General features: G+C 38.3%; 1 protein-coding gene across 17 annotated transcripts in view; it reads right to left on the bottom strand.

Annotated features, from left to right (window-relative positions):
* The window catches only part of PTPRD (protein tyrosine phosphatase receptor type D), a 1183295-nt gene that overhangs the window by 270823 nt on the left and 892339 nt on the right, over positions 1–20133 (bottom strand). For all 17 annotated transcript variants that reach the window (XM_052700439.1, XM_052700447.1, XM_052700441.1 and 14 more), the window contains one exon: positions 52–219. In XM_052700439.1, the coding sequence (XP_052556399.1) occupies positions 52–136 (85 nt within the window). In that variant the 5' untranslated portion in view covers positions 137–219. The remainder of the gene's footprint in view (positions 1–51; positions 220–20133) is intronic.

The following is a 20133-nucleotide window of genomic DNA, read 5'->3' as shown; positions in this document are numbered from 1 at the left end:
CTGTTTGTTTATCCTGGCCAAGATCTAGGCACAAATGAACAATAAGCTTACTTTCAGCATCAGCATAGAGTAGCAAGCACAGGAGCACCACCACTGGCCTGACTACGTGCATCATCCAACAGCTTGGCACCAGCATGCTTTGGCAGCCTCGTTCTCACTGGCTCAGAAGCCACTGTGAGTCTGTCCAGTCTGAAATTTCAGATGAAATATTTTCAGAGCCTGTGGAACAGATAAAAGAAAGAGAGAAATATGGTTAGCAGGTATAGGGCAGAAATTGTCCAATTTTTCTCAACATTTGCAAATTGGAACAAAGCAAATGTTTTAGTAGACAAAAGGGTAAGAATGAAAGAAAAGGAACTTGGTTCATGCTATTGGTGTGTATGAAAAGACAGAACATACAGTATATGTTCGTATGTCCAATGCATTTTGCAGTGTACTTTTTCAAGGATTCAAGGATTTCAAGGATTCAAGGCTCCCTGAATTGTCTTCTACTCCACAACACTTTTTGAATCATATGAATCGTCATTTTTAATGAAGTATGTAATACAGCACCGGAACACTCATTTTACAAGAAGGGATTCAAAGTGGATTCAGTAAATGGATAAAAGTCCATTTGCAAACAGCATACTGAGAGTTAATGCTTTGGAGTCTGGTAGGAATAACACAATTAAATCTACTTCACGAGGCATTCTAACAGACAGACACCAAGTGCTATCATATTAAACAATTCCTGGGGGTCAAAATTCCTGTTGTAATTTCCTCTACATGTGTGAATTATGCTAAGCATTAAAATAAAAATAAAAATAAAAAATCTAGCATTAAATAAACAGATGAGATTCGAGTATGTACAACCTCATTTACTGTGATCCACAACTGGATATGATATGGTGAAAGAGCTATAACTCAAGTACCTGCCTTTAAAAAGCAGTGCTATGCTCATTATAAGCTCATTGCATCTAAGCAATGATAGAAATTTAAAAACATAAAAATAATAGTGATATCTCCAAATAACCTGATTATGTTGTCAGGCTACTTGGAGATTATTATGCCATCCAGAGGGACCTGGATAGGCTTGAGAAGAGGGTCCATTGTCAGCCTTGTGAAGTTCAGCAAAGTCAAGTGCAAGTTCCTGCACCTGGGTAGGGCCAATCCCAAGCACAGACGCAGGTCAGGCGGAGCATAGCTTGAGAGCAACCCTGGGAAGAATTTCAGGGTGTCAGCTGATGAAAGACTGTCATGGTTTTATGATTATTGGTTATCGGTATTCTACATCATAACATCATGTAGTGCACTGAGACTTTAACTGTTAATGCTCAAGTTCCGGATACTTGTCTGGAAGAGAAGAACTACATTCCCCAGGTGGCTTTGCAGTCAGAGAGGAGATATAACCCCAAGGTAAGGTCACCTGATGTGCTCTTCATAGTCTGTTCTTCTTCATCTCCCTGCTGCTCAACCTGACTGCACATCTCACTTCAATGTTATGGAGAGGTCTTTCCACCTTTCAGACATTCTCTCTCTCTCATTATATTTGATTTATTAGCTTCAATTCTAATTAAATTGTATTATAGTGTGCTACATTGCATTCCGATACTATATTTAGTAAATTAGTTTGTTTCTCCTCAGATTGTTGCCACTGTTTTAAATTATTTTTGGGTCCCCTGTTTCCCTTTTCCAGAGGAGTGGATTTTGCAAAATCCCTCCGCCCCACTAGTCATGGAACTGAACCAAACCAGCCCGTAAACTGTTGACAAAGATCTAACATGAACTGGCAGTGTGTGCTTGCAGCCCAGAAGCCAACTGTATTTTGGGTTATGTCAAGAGAAACTTGGCCAACAGGTAAAGGGAGATGATTCTCTAATTCCCTCTACTCTGCTTTCATGACCACTGAGCTGGAGTAGGGGCCCCCAACTCAAGAACTGTTGGAACAGGTCCAGAGGAGAGCCACAAAGTTGACAAGAGGGCTGGAGCATCTCCCTTATGAGGACAGGCTGAGAAGGTTTGGGGAGGTTTAGCCTGGAGGAGAAAGCTCCAGGGCAACCTTACTGTGGCCTTCCAAGGGGATCTACAGGAAAACTGGGAAGGGATCTTTTAGAAGGGCACGTAGCAATAGGATAAAGGGAAATGGTTTTCAATTGGAAGAGGGTGGATATATACTAAATATCAGGAAGAAATTCTTTCATATGAGAGTGGTGAGAACATGTTGCCCTGAGAGTTTGTGGATGTCCCCTCCCTGAAAGTATTTAAGGGCAGACTAGGTGGGGCTTTGAGCAGCGTGGTCTACAGGAAGGTGTCCCTGCCTACAGCAGGGAGATTGCAACTAGATAATCTCAAATGTCTCTTCCAAGCAGGGAGATTGGAACAAGATATTCTCAAAGGTCTCTTCCAACCATTTTATGATTCTATGATTGTCACTGAAATACTTTTCCAAGGGCCTACAACACATAAACTTTGGCAAGTATGAAGTCTAGCTTAAGCACAATAAAGACAGCAGATGCTATCTTTTTCATTACCACACAAGTAGTTTCTAAGCATCGAAGATAAAAACTAAAAGGGAGGAGAAAAATTATACTAATTGCCATTCCACTAGATAGATCTTACAGATTTGTGGGTGGTATAAACAGCCCATTTTAAAGTACAGCACAATGTTCAAAGAATCTGCTCAAGAAGGAAGAAAAGACAGGAGCAGCTGTTAGAAAACTAGTGCTGTTATGAATCTCTTTTGTTAAATTCTCTCTTCAATCAGCTTCTGCTATCAAAAAATACAAATCTAAGAAATCTTCACAGAGAAAGTGTTGAAGACACCAGCTCCCCCCTTTCATTGCTACCATTCTCATGCCAGCATTTCAAATGACAGCGAAGTCCATGAGACATCAGTCCTGTCGGACTCAATTTGTGTCTGTGCAAGCGTATCAGAGCCAACTGCTACTTAATGTTTTCAGTGCTATGACAAAGATGGAGATGTATGAAATGCAATTCCAAGGAAGAGATAATTTTGATTTTGCTTCTGCTAGCATGCAAGGGTTGCAAGGACTAAACTAACTCCAAAGGAAGCTGACATGTAGACAGAATTTTGTATTTTAATAGTCATGCAAAGATTCTAGCTGACATGCATGAAGTTGAAGAGCAGAAACATGACAGATACTAAGATTTGTGTCAGAGTCATAAACTGCTCCCTTTGGCAGGGGAGGAGGTGGAGAGGAAACAACACTGATAATTCATGGGGGGGAGTAGTGGAGGGAAAAATAAGGAGTCCATGAAAGTGCTTGTTTTACACAGCTGTTTTTGAACAGGGCACTAGAGATTATTTTCTCATATTCCAGACACTTCCACTGATGTAGTAAATATGGTACCTAGTAGAAAAATAGTTATCCATTTCAAAAAAAAAAAAAAAAAAAAAAAGGAATTTTACATATTTCATGACTGTGATTTGTGAATATGAACATTTTTCCTCCATAAGCTCTTAGGAAATTAAGGGATGGATCACAGAATCTGTCAAAGAAAAGGTTGAGAAGAAAAATGAGCCTTTTTTCTTATCTTGTCAATTAAAAAAAACACAGGCCATTCATTCACTGTAAATGCACATAGAAATACTGCATTCACTATATCTACATTCAAGTTGATATTTGTTATCACTTGGATTGTGCATTCCAAAACCCTCAATACTTCCTTCTTTGCTGTTCCTGGGTCTCACAGCATTAGCTAACCTGATTAACACACTGTTTCCAGAAGACCCTGGAAACAGGGTTGTTTTCTGCCTCCTGACTTCTGATATTTTAGGTCAAATAAGCAGAAGCGGAAGAAAGATAGTAGATTTGATCCCCTTTCTTTCAAATGAGTTGAAAATATTTCATTTGTAGAGTCAGATGATGGTTTGAAATCAATAGACAGAAGCCAGAAAAGAGACCAGCAGTTTGAACTAGATGATCTTAGATGCCTTTTCCAATCTTAATGATTCTTTGATTCTATCAAGCTTGGCCGTACAACTGCGTCAAATTTGCATTAAAAAATATATATATATCTTTTCAGCCAGGGGCACCACTACAGACAATTGTGCCAAATTTAATGCTGGTAGCCAGCTTATATATAGGTAAATACTGATTTGTGAAAACTGAAACAATTCCTTACAAGGTCTAAATACATGCTATCTTCGTAATTCCAAAGTTAAAAGTTCATCTAAATGTATTCTTAAAATAGATAGTCTCTTCTCTTTTGCATTTCATTTCCTCCTGTCAGTGTCTTGTTACATCAAGAGTAGAGTACCAGAGACCTTTACAACACAGCAGTTGTGGAATGGGTTTATACAATTTTCTTCCTCAAAATGCTGTTGTTTGTCTTTCAGGATGTACTCACATTATGGCATTTTCTTAGCAGCCTTTCTTACAACATCCATATTACATAACTGCAAAAAGATGAGGATTCTTCCTAAAATAAAATGTATCACACTAGCTGTGAAGAGATCAACAGTTATTACAAAAATAACAAAAGATGATTTTCTTTAGGATAATTCCTGCAGAAATTGTATAAATTATTGCAGTATTAAGTCATTAAAAGACTCTTACTTTGAATATGAAAAGCTTTGAAGGAGTTACAACTGAATTACTACTTTTTCCCCATAGCTGATGTTCTGCCGGTTCTTTCCTCAGACAAACTTTTAATATGAGTGAAACAAAAGGGTGAAATTAAGTAATATATATATATATATATATATATATATCACTAGCAGTTATGTAAATATCAGATTAGATTCCCTTATAAAGTGAAGAGACATAGGAGAATTTTACTGGGAACAAGGCAGATGACAGTACCAGGGCAGTAGCATACACACCCACTCCCCTTAGAAAGAGCAGCTGCATGAACGAAACATCTGAACAGTGATTTACCACTGCGCACTTTGATTGTTTCTCCATTGAGAGTAATCTTTCAGTACTTTGGAAGAGTGGCCACTGCTCCAAGAAGGTCAAAGTTACAAAAAATATTTACCTGGAGGCAAATTTTAAAACAACAACCACCAAAAACAAACAAAGAAACAAAAAAAAAAAAAAAAAAAAAAAAAAACAAACAAACAAAAAAAAAAACACCTTTTTTTTTTTTTTTTAATGTATTTTCATTTGCCCAGCTTTGCATACCTAATTTGTACCTGTGCATGCTTGATAACACTGTCTCTTGGAAGAAACTTGAACACAAACATAAAAGAAGTCATACCACATTGAGAGGAATGAAAATAAAGTTTATGCATGAAAGCATTACAAAATTTTTGAATACAGGAATGTTTAGATATGAATGCTTGTTTGTGCTATTCAGAACAAGATTTGTAGTTCATTTTTAAATTTTAAAATTGTTTAGGAGAAATTCCAAGATTACTTCTTATATGAGATTATTTAAAGATTTTAATTCAAGGCCCTTTTTTAGGTAAAAAGGACACATGGGAGAAGAACCAAATAGTGTGGGTTTTGTTTTTTTTTTTTGTTGTTTGTTTGTTTGTTTGTTTTTTGCTTGTCTGTTTTAGTACTGATCTTGTAAGTATTGGCACGCAAAGATTGAAACAGAAGAATGTACTGATATTTTGTTTCTACTCTTCATTCACCACACCCACAATCCAAATTTATGTCAATTCCCTAGCTACAGATTTCTAATACCATACATATGCAAGTGAGGAAATACAAATGAGAAATTTGAAACATCACTAAAATCAAGTGAAGGCACATGTGCCAATACTTCAAATCTTTGCATATCAACTAAGATCTCTCCTCATAAAAGAAAATAATCAGATTTCATAGACAAGTCTTGGCTGAAAAAGCCTGACTGACAGCTGAATCATCACTGGAAAGAATAGGCAAAAAAAAAAAAAAAAAAAAAAAGCATGAAATTAACATTCATAAGCTGTTTAATCCAGATGAATTCAGAAATACCTCTGGGTAAAATCACATCTTTTAAATGAAATAAAATGTATTTTCCACAGTTCTACATTTAGTCTGCTCTATTGATTAAATATGATAAAGTTTTCATAGTTTATATGCTATAGAAATTCTATGCTTCAATTTGTTTTGGCTTGCTGTTATTGTCGTTTTTATTAAAAAAGCCAAAACACAAGCACGTGATCAAGGAAGATTAAAAGACAGCTCTCCTAGGTATTTCAAACCTTAGCCTTATCAGTCTCTGCATAATAGTATACCTTAGTGCTCATCTATCATTTCTTTATTTCGTTATTACAGTTATGCCATCATGACTCACTTACAATGGCAGCTTTCTGATCTCAAGCAAGCCTTTGAACTACACCAGTATAAAAACATCACTAAGTTACAGTGACAGAAGGAATTTTACTTACAATAAACAATTTTAAAATTGTATGTTTTAAATTATCATCAATTACAAAACACCTGCTCATAAGTTCTCATTTATGTGAATTCCTAAAAACCTCTGACATCGTAGTCACTTTTGCAGATTGTAAGAACTTCCCTTATCCATGGTGCACAAAAAATTAACAACATCCTGCATTCTATTAGGCTGTTTATAGAAGACTAAAATAATCTCTAATGTATTTTTGGTAAGCAAACTGATTTATTATGCTGCAGAGCTTTATATGATTGCAGACCTTGACTGGCTGAGGTCAATGGAAATTTTGGCACGTGGGTTAGGATTGTTTCTTGCGACTTTAAGAAATCAATATACACGCCAACAGAAGGGATGTTTGCCTGAAAAGCAGAGTCTGCTAATACTCCCAAGACTTGACTCCAGTCATTTAATAATCCTGTAAACTACTTACCTATGGTTGCCCCGAAATAGTTCAGTTATAACTTTCCCATATTTGAAATTTAATACAGCCCTTCTCAAACAACAGATTTAGAAATAGAATGAAATCAAAAATTTTTTAGAATATTTATTTTTCTTCATTTGGAAGAGACAAAAACTTTCCTAGTACATAGCAGAACTAACTCTTACTAACAGATTAATTTGAATTATTTACCTCCAAAGTCTATTTAAAGAACAAAAGCAATTATTATTTCTATGTAAAAACTCATGCAGACTGATTTTTGCCTTTGTCTTCTGTTTCAAAAGAAGAAAAACAGAAAAACCAAATCATTAGGCTAGTTTTCACAGCAAGTCAGCCTTCCTCTTCTTTCTCCCTCAAATAAACTATCCTTCATGGAAAAGTAACCTAACAAGCAAAAACAAACATACAGAAACCCACAAATCTGTCAATGTCTACTGCATTATTCAAACAATACTATTTCTGTGTGATATGCATTGTTGCTTCAGGATACGCAAGTGAGCCACATAACAAAATTTTCTTAAAACCCTGGGCTATACACTGCATACTTATCAGACACTCCCAAGAGAGGAGCTACCTTTGTCTTAGATGAATTTGGCCCCTTTTTTGTCCTTACAGTATTGATACTGTGAAATAATGAGGTTGGGCCTTGTCTTTAGGATCTCATGTAGTTGAACCATGCTGAGTACGGCAAATATTAAAATAAAGCTAGAAATACATTCACAAGTCAGAAGATAATAGGTCAAAATCTGACTTCAACATTGCAAGGAATCTTTTCTCTATTATATTACTCTGCAATTTCTTCCTTTATGGCTTTTCTTTTTCCTTTTCACTTCATAGTTTTGTTTCAGTACTATCCAATATACTTCTTGCCTAATCAGATTGAAGCGTGACTGACTGAGACAGTGAATTTGCAGTATACACAGGACAGTAATCCAGCTGCAGCTAGTTTAGCCTGACTGCACTTTATTATAACATTGCTGATGGCAATACAATCGTATTAGAGGAAGAGATGGAGGGCTGAAATGGCTATTTTTCAAAAGTAGTTGGCATTATAAAATGATTCAATAATAAATTACAAAAGCTTCCTGAAGCAATAAAAGCACTATGTATTTCCAATACTAAGATATGACATAATGGCACATAGTTGTCCACAGTTTCTCTTTTGGAGAAATTAAGATGAGAACTACAAACTTTTATATGCAATATTTTTTATTTTACTAGAAGGAAAATGAAAAAGTAGTGTTATGCATACTAAAAAAGAGATAAAAATAAAAAACAAACAAATTTTATTCTTAGAAGCTTCTCTACTAAGGAAAGTACCAGTTGCTACACTTTCAAATACTCAAACATATTTCCTAACATAGACAGGCAAATTTTGATATAGAATAAAATCCTTTGTTAAGATCTTCTGCAGAGACAGAAGTATGGTTCAAAATGTTGCTTTCTTACGGTATACATTGAATACTAATGTTTATTTGTAAGTTCTAGAAATGAGTAACTTAGAATGGCCACTTCAAGCTCTTCACAGAACTGATACCTCATCCCCTTTAGACAGAAATTAAGGGTTACATCCTCAAAGACCTATTACATTTAATTTGGTAAAAGCAACTGAAAACAACAATAAATTATCTCCATAATAAAATCTATCATTAACAATCGCACAATCCAATTTTCTGACATTTGCAGTGTATTCATAGCTGAGGATGTGTTGACTTATTCTGTTATGAGAATACATGACTACAAAACTCCCAAGAAAAATATTTTGCCTTTAGCAGCAGAAAAGCTTTGCTAAACAAATAGTACACTCAATCTTTAATGATTAACTTCAAAGAAGTTAGTTGTTATATGATCCCATTGTCACATTAGCAATGCATTAATTTAATAAATTGCAAAACAATACCCCCAAAGCACACATTTAACATTTCCCCCAGAAAAGATTGTCCTTCAAGTGGAATGTAATGCCATTCATATTCAACATCTAAAAGTAATTTCTGCATTAGAGCTCCCAGAATTCTGAAAAAAGTTTAACTTAATTTTACTGGTTAAGAAATTCTTCATTTATTGTGGATAAATTGCAATTGTAAGTATACATTAACTAGTCTATAGTTTGCTGGCTTGGGCATTTAAGAAGAGAGGAGGGGAGAGGAGAGGAGAGGAGAGGAGAGGAGAGGAGAGGAGAGGAGAGGAGAGGAGAGGAGAGGAGAGGAGAGGAGAGGAGAGGAGAGGAGAGGAGAGGAGAGGAGAGGAGAGGAGAGGAGAGGAGGAGGAGAGGAGAGGAGAGGAGAGGAGAGGAGAGGAGAGGAGAGGAGAGGAGAGGAGAGGAGAGGAGAGGAGAGGAGAGGAGAGGAGAGGAGAGGAGAGGAGAGGAGAGGAGGAGGAGGGGCAGGGCAAGGCAAGGGCAAGGGCAAGGCAAGGCAAGGCAAGGCAAGGCAAGGCAAGGCAAGGCAAGGCAAGGCAAGGCAAGGCAAGGGCAAGGCAAGGCAAGGCAAGGCAAGGCAAGGCAAGGCAAGGCAAGGCAAGGCAAGGCAAGGCAAGGCAAGGCAAGGCAAGGCAAGGCAAGGCAAGGAAAGGAAAGGAAAGGAAAGGAAAGGAAAGGAAAGGAAAGGAAAGGAAAGGAAAGGAAAGGAAAGGAAAGGAAAGGAAAGGAAAGGAAAGGAAAGGAAAGGAAAGGAAAGGAAAGGAAAGGAAAGGAAAGGAAAGGAAAGGAAAGGAAAGGAAAGGAAAGGAAAGGAAAGGAAATATAGGGGCAAATACAGAAATGAGGAACAGTAATAGGTATGAAGAAAGCCAGGACTACCTTGTTAATACACTGAAAAAGATTAAATTCGGTGATATGGATAAGTGTAAAAGAGATAAAACATATGAAATTAAAGTAGATTTATGGGTATATTATACATCTGGAAGCCACACAGTACATAAGAAGAAATTAAGCTACTCAGTGCAATTGTTATTAAGGTAATGGAAGCTACAAACACCAGCAATTATATTACTCTTTCAGAACTTGTGTGTAGTTGGGAAAGTTCACCAGAATAATTGAGGTGACAAATTAAAAGCAGACATATTCAAAATCTCTGTTTCTAACTATACTGTAAAGAATGCTTTACTGGAGCAAGATATTAATGTTCTTACAATATTTTTATAATAGGAAACAAAAAAGAAAGTTGTGTATTTGAGAGATGATGACAAATAGATTCACAATTATTATTTTTTTTTTTTAATAAATGTTGGTAGTATACAAAAATAAAATCTTACATAATGTCAATAATGAATTTTCTGAAGATTCTTCTACAAGGCCCACCTACGCTACCTTTCATTTACATACAGCTTGTTTCCCTCAGCCCTAGATAAAGAAAAAATCCTCTGCCTCTCTCTTCCCTCCAGAAACATCTCTAAAAACAGCTAAGGAAAAAACAACTTGCAATACAGGAAATAACAACAACAACAAAAAGTTGAAATGCTACATTGACATCCATTTTAGTCTTTACACTCTTGGTACTACAAAACCACCTTACTTCGCAAGAGAGTTCTGTACTATTGTAACATGTTCTTAAATAATTTTCTATCTTCTGTATCTGTCACTAAGTCTAAGCTAAATATAGAAAATAGGATATAACTATGCATAGAGCTAATTAGTACAATAGTAGTAATATATTATTTTTTGAGGTTAACATTTTCTCCACACTTTGGAGTAGTGAATCTTCTGCACCCAGGGTGTTCATACACATTGTTTTGCCTAGGCAACATGTTACTCAAATGTCTTAGCTGTGTGAATATTTTAATAAAAGCAAAGGCCTCTGACATTTGTGGTTCACCCTCCTACATCTCTGTTAGATTACTGGAACAGAATATAATTAATTATGTATATCCTGATATATTCTCCACTGTTTTGCTACCTCTTCAGAAAGCATTTCAGCAAGTACTTTTGAAGTCTAAATATTGTAATAGCTTCCCAAGCACTCAACTTTTTGTGTTGCATTGCAGAAAAAACTGTGACTGTACTCTGTTACAGACATGCTGAACTAAGTGAAAAGGTAATAATTTCAAACACAATTGTCAATTGCTTACTAACATTCTTCCTCAGGTTTTTCTGCAGGTTTTTTTTTTTCCTCCGGCTAGCTTCAATGAAAATGGGAAAATAAACACTAACAGTTAGAAATAATAAATTTGAACTATATGCAGCTATGGAACTTCAGTATAAAAACCAACTATGCAATATAATAAGAACTACAGCAATGTAGTGCTGTCATACTGCAGCAGTGGTTTTCCTCTCCATACACTGGAATTGTTCCATTCTGGTCAAATAATTCCAATATATAATATTTTTTATAAGCATAACATCTTTCTCATAAATTATTCATTTGACTTTTTTTTGAAATAGATCTCATGTTTTTCTTTTAATCTTACAGGCAAATCAGAAATAATATTACAAACAGATGAAATTGCAAAATAACAGAAAGAGTTGATCGTCTCTCTTTTAAATAAACATTCCAAAGGCAAGAAGAAAGAAACTCGAATAAAAATAGCACACCAAAGGGAGTTTATTATCTTAATTATGTTTTTCACCTTTTTTAAAAAATACACTGATAAAATACGCTGATAAAATATAAAAAATGGTGTCTCAGATTAGAACTCAGTCATCTAGGGTGTCAGAGAATCATAGAATCATAGAATGGCTTGGGTTGGAAGGGAATTCAAAGATCATCAAGTTCTAATCCCCTCTGCCATGGGTAGGGTTGCTATCCACCAGATTCAACGGTCCAACAATCCATAAAGCCAGACGTTGAATGCTCACAGGGATGCAACATCCACAGCTTCTTTGGGCAGTCAGTGCCAGCGCCTCTCATCCTTCTGAGTGAAGAACTTCTTCCTAGCACCTAACATAAACCTCCCTGCTTTCAGTTTGAATCCATTTCCCCCTTGACCTATCACTGTCTACCTGCATAAAAAAGTTGGACCCCATTCTGCTTTCAAGTTCCTTTCCAACATCTCATTGATCATTCTGTTCCCCAGCTCCCCAGAGCTTTCTCAGGAAGTTGGGAAGCTTCTCCCTGGAGCTCCCTAGAACCTCTTCCCCAAGCTAAACAATCCCAACTTTCTCAACTTCTCATCATAAAAGAGATGCTCCAGCCCTCCATTCATTATTGTGGCCCTAATCTGGATCATCTCCAACAGCTCTGCTTCCTTCTTGTCATTTTTGTAATTTTTTGGTTTCACATCATAACATCATGTAGTGCACTGGAAGTTAAAGTATTAATGCTCCAATTCCAGGCACCTGTCCCTGTACGTCATGGAAGTCATGGGATCTGGCCCTTCATGGTTGGGTGATCTCTTACTGCCTTGCAGTGGGTGTTGGAGGGTGCTTTCCTAGCCGTACCAAGCTTTTCAGGTTTGACTCAATCTAAGAAACTCTCTCTCTCTCCTATTTTATTTGAATTATTAGTCTCAATTTCAATTAAATTGTATGATATTGTGTTATCTTGCATTCCGATATCATAGTTAGTAAAATAAGTTTTCCTCCATAGGTCATTAATTTTATTTTTTTTTTCTTTCCTTGAGCCCAGCTCCCAATCCCTTTTTGTGGGGCTGTGAGGGTAAGGGGGAGGAAAAGGGGGGGAGGAGTAGGGGCCTACTGCCCCCCTGTCACAGGTGTAGGTTGATCTAGTTAACTCTATGACAGTTTTTTTGGTGGAGAATGCGGGTTATAGCTGCTTTTTAGCTTTTAGAACAAATCTGTTTCCCTGCTCTTGGAGAGCTTTGCTATGGAAGTTTATCAGCAGTTCAGGTTTCTTTGCTGAAAAACTTGACCTTGAAAGCCCAGGTGGACTGCCAGTATTCTGGGATATTTGTGAAATTTGAGCACTGCTTAGTCTGGGCACTGCTTTTTTGTTGTTTCTGTTTTGTTTTTGTTTTTGTTTTTGTTTTTTTGTTTTCTCCTCTTGTCAGCCTCCATTCATTAACCCCTTTTTAGTAGCTACCAGCAGTGAACCTGCTCTTTATCATGGGGGCACTGTGTAAGGGATTAAAAGCCATTATATTCCTCAGGACATATAGGCCAATTATCAACACCAGGATGTCTTGCTGTGGAATTGTGTTTATAAGTAATCAAATAAGGGCACTGATGGAGACACCTGCATGGTACTTAAATGCAAAGTGATATGATTTGAATTTTGACATTTACATCCAAGATGGAATAGCTAATTTTACAAACAACTACATCCCAAATGGAATAGCCAGCCTTACAAACAACACAATGTTCAGACCTGTTTCCAGACTTTCTTCTTAGTTAGTCACAATTTTTTGAATGCCGAAATTAATGTTCCTTTTTGTGGACATACTCCTATGCATGTTATCAGTCTCCCTGAATGCATTCCTATTCATTCGTGTTATGTGGAAGGAGTCTTCTCCAAAACCAGATAATGCTGACTGGCAGGAAAAAACTTAGAAGCATGGGAATGCGCTATGTCACGAGATTTCACTCTTGAACACCTGTGGGATCCTGAGAAACTAAGCCAGTATTTGAGATAGGGACAGTAGCAGCTTACATAGATCTAAGGAGGTATGACTGATCTAGGTAAGCACAAGTTTACCACGCCATATATAATACTATTCTGGAGAGAGAGAGTTTCTGAGCTGAGGTTCAAGCTAAAGGGGAAAATCTCCAAGTCAAAACTGATCAATCACAGGAGACACCAGTAACAATGTCAATTGCCCCTATGGAAGGCAAGAAATGGAAACAAGTGGCCTCACGTCTTGAATGGAAAAAAGAAGAAGCAGAGGAGGGGTTAGAGGAAGATCCAAGTGAGGGGCCCTCCTCAGAACCACCATCATTGGAGAAGGCAAAAGAAAAACTAAGAGACGTGAAGCAGAGTGATGAAGAGGAAGTCTCTATTACTACTCATCAACCTCTGAAGATGACTGAAATCCAAGGCTCAAGAAAGGAGTTTACATGATGCCCAAACAAAACTCTCATTTCCTGGTTGCTTCACTGTTGGGACAGTGGGGTCAGTAGCTTATCTCTAGACAGTAATGAAGCTTGCCAACTAGGATCCACTGCCAGAGATCCAGCAATTGACAGAGGGATTAGTGTATGTTTGCATGGGACTGCCACTCTCTGGGAACGAGTGTTAGTAGCCATGGAGGAAAGGTATCACAAGGACAGCTTGAAGCCTGTGATGAAAAAGTGGGATACAGTTGAAAAGGGTACCCAGTATTTGAGGGAAATAGCCATGGTGGAAATGCTGTGAGACCCTAATTTTGTTCCTTACCACCCACGCCAAGACCACAACGCTGACAGAGTGAGGACAACATGTGATATATGGTGGAAACTCACAACAGCACCAGAAAGATATGCTGATACAATAGCAGCAAATTTGACAAACACCAGAACCAACAGGGAAGACCTTAGTTTTTGAATTGATTCTTATGGTCCAAAACTGTGAACAACATCTACCCCCAACTCACGCTTCCATTTCTTCTATCTCACATGTAACAGACCTACTGAATGAAATGCAAGAGCAAGTGTCTCTATTGATTAATCATGACAAACCTGTAGCAGTATCAGAAACACTTGATGAAGATCAGGATAATCAAGAGTCTAATGAAAGAGCTGATCAAACTAATGAGAATCCAAGTAATTAAAGATGATGAACCCTCCTTCTCACATGCACCATCAAAAATCTCAGCTATTAAAGACAAATGCTTTCCGGCTCCAGTAAGGAACACTACATTGCAAATTGTCTTGTGGCGTTACTTATGTGACCATGGAGAAGACATGAGGTAGTGGCATGACCAAGCTGCTCCTGACCTATGAGCATGGGTGAGAGAATTATGAAACAGATCAGTCACCAGTGAAGTTGCTCCAGTTACCACAGGTAATGAATAGAGGGACTCTGCCCTCATTCAGGGTGGAAAAGGGATAATAGAGTTCACTGAACTGTGTGGATTTGATGGCCTGGCACATCAGAACCACTGAAATATAAGGCACTGTTGAATACTGGTGCACAGTGCAATCTGATGCCCTTGAATCATGAAGGGATAGAATCAATGCATATTTCTGGAGTGACCGGGGGCTCTCAAGAATTGACTGTGTTGGAGGCCGAGATAGGCCTCACTGGTAAATACTGGCAAAAAACATCCTATTGTGACTGACCTAGACGCTCCATGTATGCTAGGTATTGATTACATCAAAAGGGGGCATTTCAAGGATCCTAAGGAGTATTGATGGGTCTTTGGACTAGCTGCTGTAGACACAGACAACATGAAGCAGCTGTCTGTTTTGCCTGTCCTATCAGAACATCCATCTATTGTGGGGTTACTACGAGTATAAGAGCAGTAGGTACCGATTACCACAAAAACAGTGCACAGGTGGCAGTACTGCATGAATAGGGATTCCTTGCTCCCCATTCGTAACTTGATTCATCAAATAGAGAGTCAGGGAGTGATCAGCAAAACTCACTTGCCTTTTAACAGCCCCATATGGACAGTGAGTAAAGCCAGTGAAGAATGGAGGCTGACAGTGGACTACCGTGGCCTGAATGAAGTCACACCCCCACTGAGTGCTGCTGTGCTGGACATGTTAGAAATCCCATATGAACTGGAATCAAAACCAGCCAAATGGTATGCCACCACTGACATTGCTAACGCCTTTTTTTCCATTCCTTTGGCCAAAGAAAGAAGGCTACAGTTTGCTTTCACCTGGAGAGGCATTCAGTATACTTTGAACCTTTTGCCACGGAGGTGGAAACACAGCCCAGCCATTTGCCATGGGTTGATTCAAACTGTACTGGAATAGGGCAGTGCTCCTGAGCACCTGCAGTATATTGATGATATCGTCATATGGGGTGATACATCAGAAGAAGTCTTCATGAAAGAAGAGCAAATAATCCAGATTTGTCTGCAAACTGGTTTTGCTATTAAGTGAAGCAAAGTGAAAGGACCTGCCTAGGAGATTCAGTTCCTAGGTGTAAAGTGGCAAGAATGGTGTCATCACATTGTCCAGCGATAAAATCACTGCTATGTCTCCACCCATTAGCAAGAGAGAGACACAGTCTTTTCTGGGTGCAGTGGGCTTTTGGAGAATGCATGTTCCAAATTATAGCCTCATTGTAAGCCCCCTGTATCAGGTGACATGGAAGAAGAATGACTTTACATGGGCCCCTGAGCAGCAGCAGGCTTTTGAACTGATTAAACAGGAGATAGCCTGTGCTGTGGCCCTAGGGCCGTACAGCCAGGAAAGGATGTAAAGAACATCCTCTACACTGCTGCTGGAGTGAAAGGTCCCACTTGGAGCCTGTGGCAAAGAGCCTCAGAAGAGACCCAAGGCCAACCCCTGGGATTCTGGAGTTGAGCATACAGGGGGTCAGAAGAGTGCCAACTGAGAAGGAGATCATAGCCACTTATGAGGAGATTCAGACTGCTTCTGAAGTACTTTGTACTAAAACACAGCTCCTTCTAGCACCCTGACCAGTGCTGAACTGGATGTTTAAAGGAAAGGTTCCCTCTACCCGTCATGTAACTGATGCCACTTGGAGTAAGTGGATTGCGCTGATTACACAATGAGTACAGATGGGGAACCTCAGCAGTCTAGGAATCTTAGAGATGATCGTGGACTGGCCCGAAGGGTAAAAAGTTTGGAACATCACTATAGATAGATACCTGGAAGAGGTATCACTAACTAAAGACACCCCACCATACAATGAACTAAAAGAAAATGAAAAGACATATGCCCTGTTCACAGATGGATCATGTAATATTGTGGGGAAGCATCGCAGATGGAAAGCTGCTGTGTGGAGCCCCACAAAACAAGTTGCTGAGGCCACTGAAGGGAGAGGAGAATCAAGCCAATTTGCAGAGGTAAAGGCTGTCCAACTGGCTTTAGATGTTGCTGAACGGGAGAGTGGCCAATGTTTTATCTTTATACTGATGGATGGTAGCAAATGCCTTATGGAGGTGGTTACAGCAGTGGGAGCAAAATAACTGGCTGTGGAGGGGTGAACCTATTTAGGCTGCTGAACTTTGGAAAGACATTGCTGCCCGAATAAAGCATATGTTTGTAAAGGTGCACCATGTAGATGCTCATGTGCCCAAGAGTCAGGCTACTGAAAAACAACAAAATAACCATCAGGTAGACCAAGCTGCCAGAATTGAGGTGGCTTAAATAGACCTGGACTGGCAGAACAAGGGTGAACTATTTCTAGTTCAGTGGGTTCATGAGACCTCGGGCCATCAAGGAAGAGATGCAACATACAAATGGGCTAGAAACCGAGGGGTGGACTTAGCTTTAGACACTACTTGACATGTTATTCTTGACTGTGAAACACGTGCCATAATTAAACAAGCCAAGAGGATGAAACCTCTCTGATGGGAAGAGCTATGCAAAAAGTATAAATATGGGGAGGCATGGCAGGTTGATTATATCACCTTGCCACAATCTCGTGGTAGCGTTATGTGCTTACCACGGTGGAGGCAACCACTGGGTGGCTTGAAACATATGCAGTACCCCATGCTGCCACCTGAAACACCATATTGAGAATGGTTGAGAAACAAGTCCTATGATGACCTGGCACTTCAGAAAGAATTGAATCAGACAGTGGGATGCATTTCAGAAATTCTCTTGTAAATATTTGGGCCAAAGATCATGGCATGGAGTGGATTTATCATATTCCCTACCATGCACCAGCCTCTGGTAAAATTGAACAATACAATGGGTTGTTAAAAACTATGCTGAAAGCAGTGGGTGGCAGAACATTTAAGTACTGGGAGAGGCATTTGCCAGAAGCCACCTGGTTGGTCAACACCAGAGGATCTATCAATCGTGATGGTCCTACCCACTCCAGCTCCCTACATACTGTAGAGGGAGATAAAGTCCCAGTAGTACATGTGAAGAGCATGTTGGGAAAAGCAGTTTGGGTCCTTCCAGCTCATGGAAAGGGCAAACCTCTCCGTGGTACAGTTTTTGCACACAGATCTGGGACCACTTGGTAAGAGATGCAGAAAAAGCTGCACAGGCTTAGATTGATCTTGTTAAGTCCATGACACTTCCTGTACTGGGTGCCCCAGGCCTGGACACAGTACTCCTTCACAAAGGCAGAGCATTGGGGGACAATCACCTCCCTCTCCCCACTGGCCACTCCTCTTTTGATGCAGCCCGAGATACCACTGGCCTTCTGGGCTGTAACAGCATTCTGCTAGCTCATGTACAGCCTCCCGTCCACTGAGACCTCAAAGTCCTTCTCAGCAGGGTTGCTCTCAGGAGTTCATCTTTTTTTATCTGATTATTAGAAAAAAAATTATTTAAAAAAATTGAACTGCAAGACAAAACAATGCAGATACTGATCAGCAAAGTACCTTTGCCATGACACCTGCACAGCAAGGAGGTTTAAGAACATATATACACACACAACCTCAAAAAAGACACACATGTAAACTTAAAGTTGTATCAAAAGTTAGAAGACATGTCCCATCTGCTTTTCAGGCACTTGCCTCGTACCTCTCAGGAAAGACTCTCAAATTTTCTGCTTCTCCCTTCTATGTATAGTGGGAAAGCAATTGCCTGCAATAACACAGCTTTCACATTCAATCTAGTGAAAGAGTCTAGCTTTCCCCTGGACAGCAGTTCTTTCAAGCGAACTAATTAGGTATATAAGAAAGTTTATCCCTATGTCTATTTATTCCTTTATTTTGTACAAAAATAAGTCAAAAATACTGTACACTGTGGTCGAAAAAGCCTGAGTCTAATAAAAAAAAAAAGAAAAAAAAAAAGAACAAAAAATAATGATTTTAAACTTTCAAACATTCTTATTAACAGAGATTTCAAGGACTCAGTTTAATTCTTATACTGGAAAATGTGATAAATCCCTTTTTATGACATGCGGATGACAGACACTGTACCCCTCTCTGAAATTCTCTGGCTTCCACATTACCACAGTGACACATCCCAAGCACCAGCAGCCAGAAATGACTGTCCTTCCTCTGAAAAAGATGCCATTCATGCAAAACAAGTCCCTAAATTACAGACAAACCACTCCACAGCCTGAAGCAATGGCTGCTGGTTCAATGAGGCTGCATGCAACCAGCCTTGGTTTTGGGTGGTGGAAGACAGTGCTGCAACAGGCCAGTGGTGACTGTCACATCTTGTGCCATCAGTTACAGTCCACTCATGTTCACAAATAACTGCCATAAGAATCTTAGCTGGCTTTTTAAAGTAAATAGGCTTTCCAATTCCTTTCTGGTGTGACCGTAGATAATTCAGACTTTGCATAGATTTAATACTGATGACCAGTTAGCAGTATCCCCAAACTGAAATTAGACTTGACTCGCATGCTATGCAGCTCTTAATTTTTGTTTTGTGCAATTATAATTGAAATGGAAAAAAAAGAAAAAGAAAAAGAAAAAAAAAAAAATCTTAGAAAAATTTTGAGAAGTTTAGAGAAGAAATGCTAAAGACTTCTCATAAAAATAATAAACTTTAATTTTTTTCTTCCAAAAACACCTTATTCAAAGATGTGGAAAGACAGTAATCCCCCTTGGAAAAATAGCTGAAAAGCATAATATTTTATTTTATTTTATTTAAAGCAGAACAATAAATAGTGATTGCAGAAAAATAAAGAGTAAATAAAAAGATATCAGAAAATGATAATGATTTTTAAAGATAGAGACAAGATAGAATTCAGATACTGAAAGTTATATATTAATTCAGGTTAAGTGCAGGTTAAGGTTGTTCTTGATGCATCTGTGAGATTTATAAAGAATATCTTATCATATTGCTTATTTAGTATTTTGTATTTCTACATTTATTTAAATAAATCTTTTGACATTTCTCAAGCATGTTCACATTACATTACAGGTTGTGCACAGTGAGAATCAATAGTAGTCGATTGGTTTGGCTTATTTAACCATCTGTAAATGTTTGTTTACTAGTGAGTTAGTCTGTGTGTTTGGTACTTGTATTCCAGAATTGTAAACAAAATATAAATAAAACTTGGAGGGAGTTGGAAAAAAATGATTATTTAGAAATGAAGATAAATTTAAGAAAAAAAGAAATAACAAAACAAGAAGTCCACATAAACTAGAGAGATAATTCCTGTTATTTTCTTTACTTTGAAATTAGCTTGTTTTAGCTTAGAATATGCCTAGATGCAGTTTATTTTCAAATCAATAAATTCTGCTTCTTCACACTGATGAGAAAGCATCTACTTTTTCACTGCATCCACAGCCTAAAAGACAAGCCTGGAAAGAACTTTTTCATGGAACACAACAGTGCACCTTGTGGGAGTTTCATCTTTCACAACAGAAATGCTTGTGCAACTAATCATAACCCGGAAAAATTTCTGCAGCACTGCTATTATAACTCTTAAGTCTCT

Source organism: Tympanuchus pallidicinctus, unplaced genomic scaffold (genome assembly GCF_026119805.1).
Source record: "Tympanuchus pallidicinctus isolate F22 unplaced genomic scaffold, pur_lepc_1.0 scaffold4, whole genome shotgun sequence".
Taxonomy (NCBI): domain Eukaryota; kingdom Metazoa; phylum Chordata; class Aves; order Galliformes; family Phasianidae; genus Tympanuchus; species Tympanuchus pallidicinctus.
The sequence above is the reverse complement of the archived record's forward strand: the minus strand, read 5'-3'. Positions and strand labels throughout refer to the sequence as shown.